Here is a 3,524-nt window from a genome sequence, read left to right on the forward strand (position 1 = left end):
TTTTTTTTTTTTTTTATTGAAAAAAAAAGTTTTGCAACCAGAGAAAAATATATATTTTTGAAACTGAAAAAGATTTACTGGAGAACAAAGATATGAAACTGGAAAACTATTTAAAAAAAAAGTTTTTTGAAACTGAAAAGAAACGTGCAAAATAAAGTTTTAGATTCATTTTTTTTTTTTCAGTTTTTGTGCTTTGTAGTTTTAACCTGCTGTCGTTCAGCGTGTGGGCAGGGCTTAGATGACACCAGAATGATGACTGACAGCTTAGGTGCCTGGAGCAAATATTCTGAGCCTGAATGAGCAGTTCTGGCTTCCCATGCCCTGTCCCCCTGAAGGCCACACCCCAACAACCCGCTACCATGGCAACCAGTCAGAGGTTATAAAGATAGCCTAGGAGTGTGGAATAATATGTGAGATGAAGGCCGTACTCTGGGTGATGCGCTGCTACAGACTGCTCTGGACAGCTTATCCCCTGATGACATCATCGAGGGATTGCTTTTCAAACATTTTGAAGATGCTCTCTAGTTTTAACCAGCTGTTTCACAGCCTGGGGGGGGGCTTAGATGACACAAGAATGATGACTCACAGTTTAGGTGCCTGGAGGAAATATTCCCCGCTGTTGCATTCAGGAACTGTGAGAACTGGAATCTGAAAAGTACTTTAAACTTTTTTTTTTTTCCGTTTTAAAAAAAATGTTTTGGAACCAGCTTTATGTCCCCAGTCTCGCCCCATAAACCAGGCTCGGTAGTTGAACTAAAGCCTGAACGTTTTACCTCATTAAGAACCATTAAAGCATCTATATGATCTCCACCTTCTCTGCTGTCTCCTAACAGGAAGGTTCTAGTGAACGAGAACATACACTGGCCCAACGGTCTCACTATAGACCTCGTGGAGGAGAAGCTGTACTGGGCCGACGCCAAGCTTAGCTTCATTCACAGAGCCAACCTGGACGGATCTGCAAGGTACGGTTTGTAGGAGCCATCTATAGTAAGATTTAAACAGGTTAGGGTTTTATGATAAAGCATCATCATAGACTGAACCTTAAGCTCCTTAGCTAATCCAGATGTTTATCATTGAAAGTAGTCCTGCTTTCTGAAAGGTTGCTTCATTTCACTCTGGTTCTTTGTAGCTGCCATAAAACCCCATATTTCAAAATGTCCAAAGGTCGTGGTTAATCTTTAACGACTGTTTCTACTCTGACAGAATGTCTGACTCAGGTCCTGAGCACGCTGCCGACATCAGAACAAATAATTACAGACGCACCTCATGCTGCAGCCAGCCTCTCATCTCCTCTCATTGCATAAGGTCAAATTCAGCACTGTTAGTCTTAGCTGCATGGAGAGCTTTCAGAGCGATCCCAGTCCTCCCAGTTTCCCAGTCAGCCCAGTATCCTTCCAGCTAACAGGGACAAGATGATGGCTTAACCGATGGTCAGGCAGCAGCTTTTTGGGTCCCTCTGTCCACCCCACCCCTCCTCTGATGTGAAAACAAATGGCTAAATATGTTAAAAACAGCATTTAAAATAACATTATCTCGAGTGTCCTGGCCGGCGATTAAACTTCGTTACACAGCTGTAGATTTCAATGACCCCATTTTATGAGTGTCTGAATGACGAGTGAGCAACTTGAGAAGTAGTGATCATCCATAGTCACTAGACGAGCAGATATATCCCAGAATGCTGTTCCCGCCCCTCCATCTTTACTGAGTATCTATCAGAGCAGACTTGTCCAGTCTCCAGACTGACAGCTGTCCCAGCATGCACTGCGGCAGCAGCAGCTTCCAGGTTAGCGCTCACAGAGCTCAGAGTATTAGGTTAAAAGTTCTCTTTTCTGTTGCTCCATAAAAGTACGTTTTAAGATCATTTGAGGCGAGAACATTATACTTTAAGCTTCACTAAATGGCCCATTTACTGATTTAGTGCGTAGTAAAAAAAATATTTCCGATGTTGTGAGGACCGTGGCAACCAGCGGACTCCGAGGCTAACCGCAGCCAGGGCTAACGTTAGCCCGTCTGTGGCGGCCAGGGCTGACGTTAGCCCGAATGCAGTGGTCAGGGCTAACATTAGCCTGTCTGCAGCAGCCAGGGTTAATATTAGCTGTCTGCAGCAGCCAGCGCTAACATTAGCCCGTCTGCAGCAGCCAGGGCTAAAGTTTGCCTTTCCGCAGCAGCCAGGGCTAATATGAGCTGTCTGCAGCAGCCAGGGCTAACATTAGCCGTCTGCAGCATCCAGGGCTAACATTAGCTCGTCTGCAGCAGCCAGGGCTAATATTAGCTGTCTGCAGCAGCCAGGGCTAATGTTAGCCCGTCTGCAGCATCCAGGGCTAATATTAGCCCGTCCGCAGCAGCCAGGGCTAATATTAGCTGTCTGCAGCAGCCAGGGCTAATATTAGCTGTCTGCAGCAGCCAGGGCTAATGTTAGCCCGTCTGCAGCATCCAGGGCTAACGTTTGCCCGTCCGCAGCAGCCAGGGCTAACGTTAGCCCGTCTGCAGCAGCCAGGGCTAACATTAGCCAGTCCGCAGCAGCCAGGGCTAACATTAGCCAGTCCGCAGCAGCCAGGCCTAACGGTAGCCCGTCTGCAGCAGCCCTCTCTCAGCATAGCTGTGTGTGAAGGCCTGCTGGCTCTGATGGCAAGTTTTTGTTTTATTTGGCAAAATGTTCATTTGATTTGTGTTTATCTGACTACGTTTATTATTATTCCCCCACTAAATGAAAAAAGTCATAATTTATTATAATGTAGAGATTATTAATAACAGGAGGTGAAATGCAGCTCCAGACTAGCTTTGAATGTGGTGATGTCATCAGTACGCTTTTGTTCCAATTGACCCAGATTTATTCTGCGTTTTCCCGCTCTCCCAGAGGCCAGACTTTCCTGGGTTCTAGTCAAGAACAGACTTGGCGAGGACATGAGTCCGTACTCACTTTGTTCTTCTTCTTGTTCTGTCAGCATTTTTTGTGCTTTAGCGCCACCTACTGTAGTGGAGTCTGAGCAGGTAGTGCCAGCTCCTGGCATTGAGTTCTAGGCTGCAGCTAATCATTATTTTGCTAATTGATTAGTATTAATTTTTAAAAATAAATAAATTAATCTTTTAATTGGATTTCAAAGTATTTTATATGGAATTTAAAACAAGTGGAGCTAAAACTAAGCCACTTGAAGAGTTGCAGATAGAACATATTCACAGACAAAAAAACGTTTTCTTGTCTTAAATGCAAATATATTCTATTCATTTTTGGGTTGAAAAATGGTCTGATATCACGAAGTAATAAATAATAGAATTATTATAATTAATGTGATTAAATGTTTCATCCGGAATCAATTTCCCAGTGGAAAATGCATTTCTTAAAAAAATATCTTTGGCTTTATGAATCAATATTTAGGAATTAATATGAGAATTCAAAAGCATTTTTTAACAAAGCCCTTATTAAAATAATAAATAAGTATAATAGGAAAGTCTGAAAAAATTGTTTATGACAGGTTAGTTTATAGTTTTTATTAGGGTTGTCACGATACTAAACTTTTCAACTC

The 3,524-nt window shown here is 42.9% G+C and overlaps 1 protein-coding gene across 1 annotated transcript in view; it reads left to right on the forward strand.

Moving 5' to 3' along the window:
• Positions 1 to 3,524, forward strand: part of LOC107096737 (low-density lipoprotein receptor-related protein 5-like) — a 56,350-nt gene that overhangs the window by 12,371 nt on the left and 40,455 nt on the right. The window contains exon 5 of the mRNA XM_015393515.1: positions 834 to 962. Within this exon, the coding sequence (XP_015249001.1) occupies positions 834 to 962 (129 nt within the window). The remainder of the gene's footprint in view (positions 1 to 833; positions 963 to 3,524) is intronic.

Source organism: Cyprinodon variegatus, unplaced genomic scaffold, assembly GCF_000732505.1.
Source record: "Cyprinodon variegatus isolate N-32 unplaced genomic scaffold, C_variegatus-1.0 Scaffold646, whole genome shotgun sequence".
Lineage (NCBI taxonomy): Eukaryota > Metazoa > Chordata > Actinopteri > Cyprinodontiformes > Cyprinodontidae > Cyprinodon > Cyprinodon variegatus.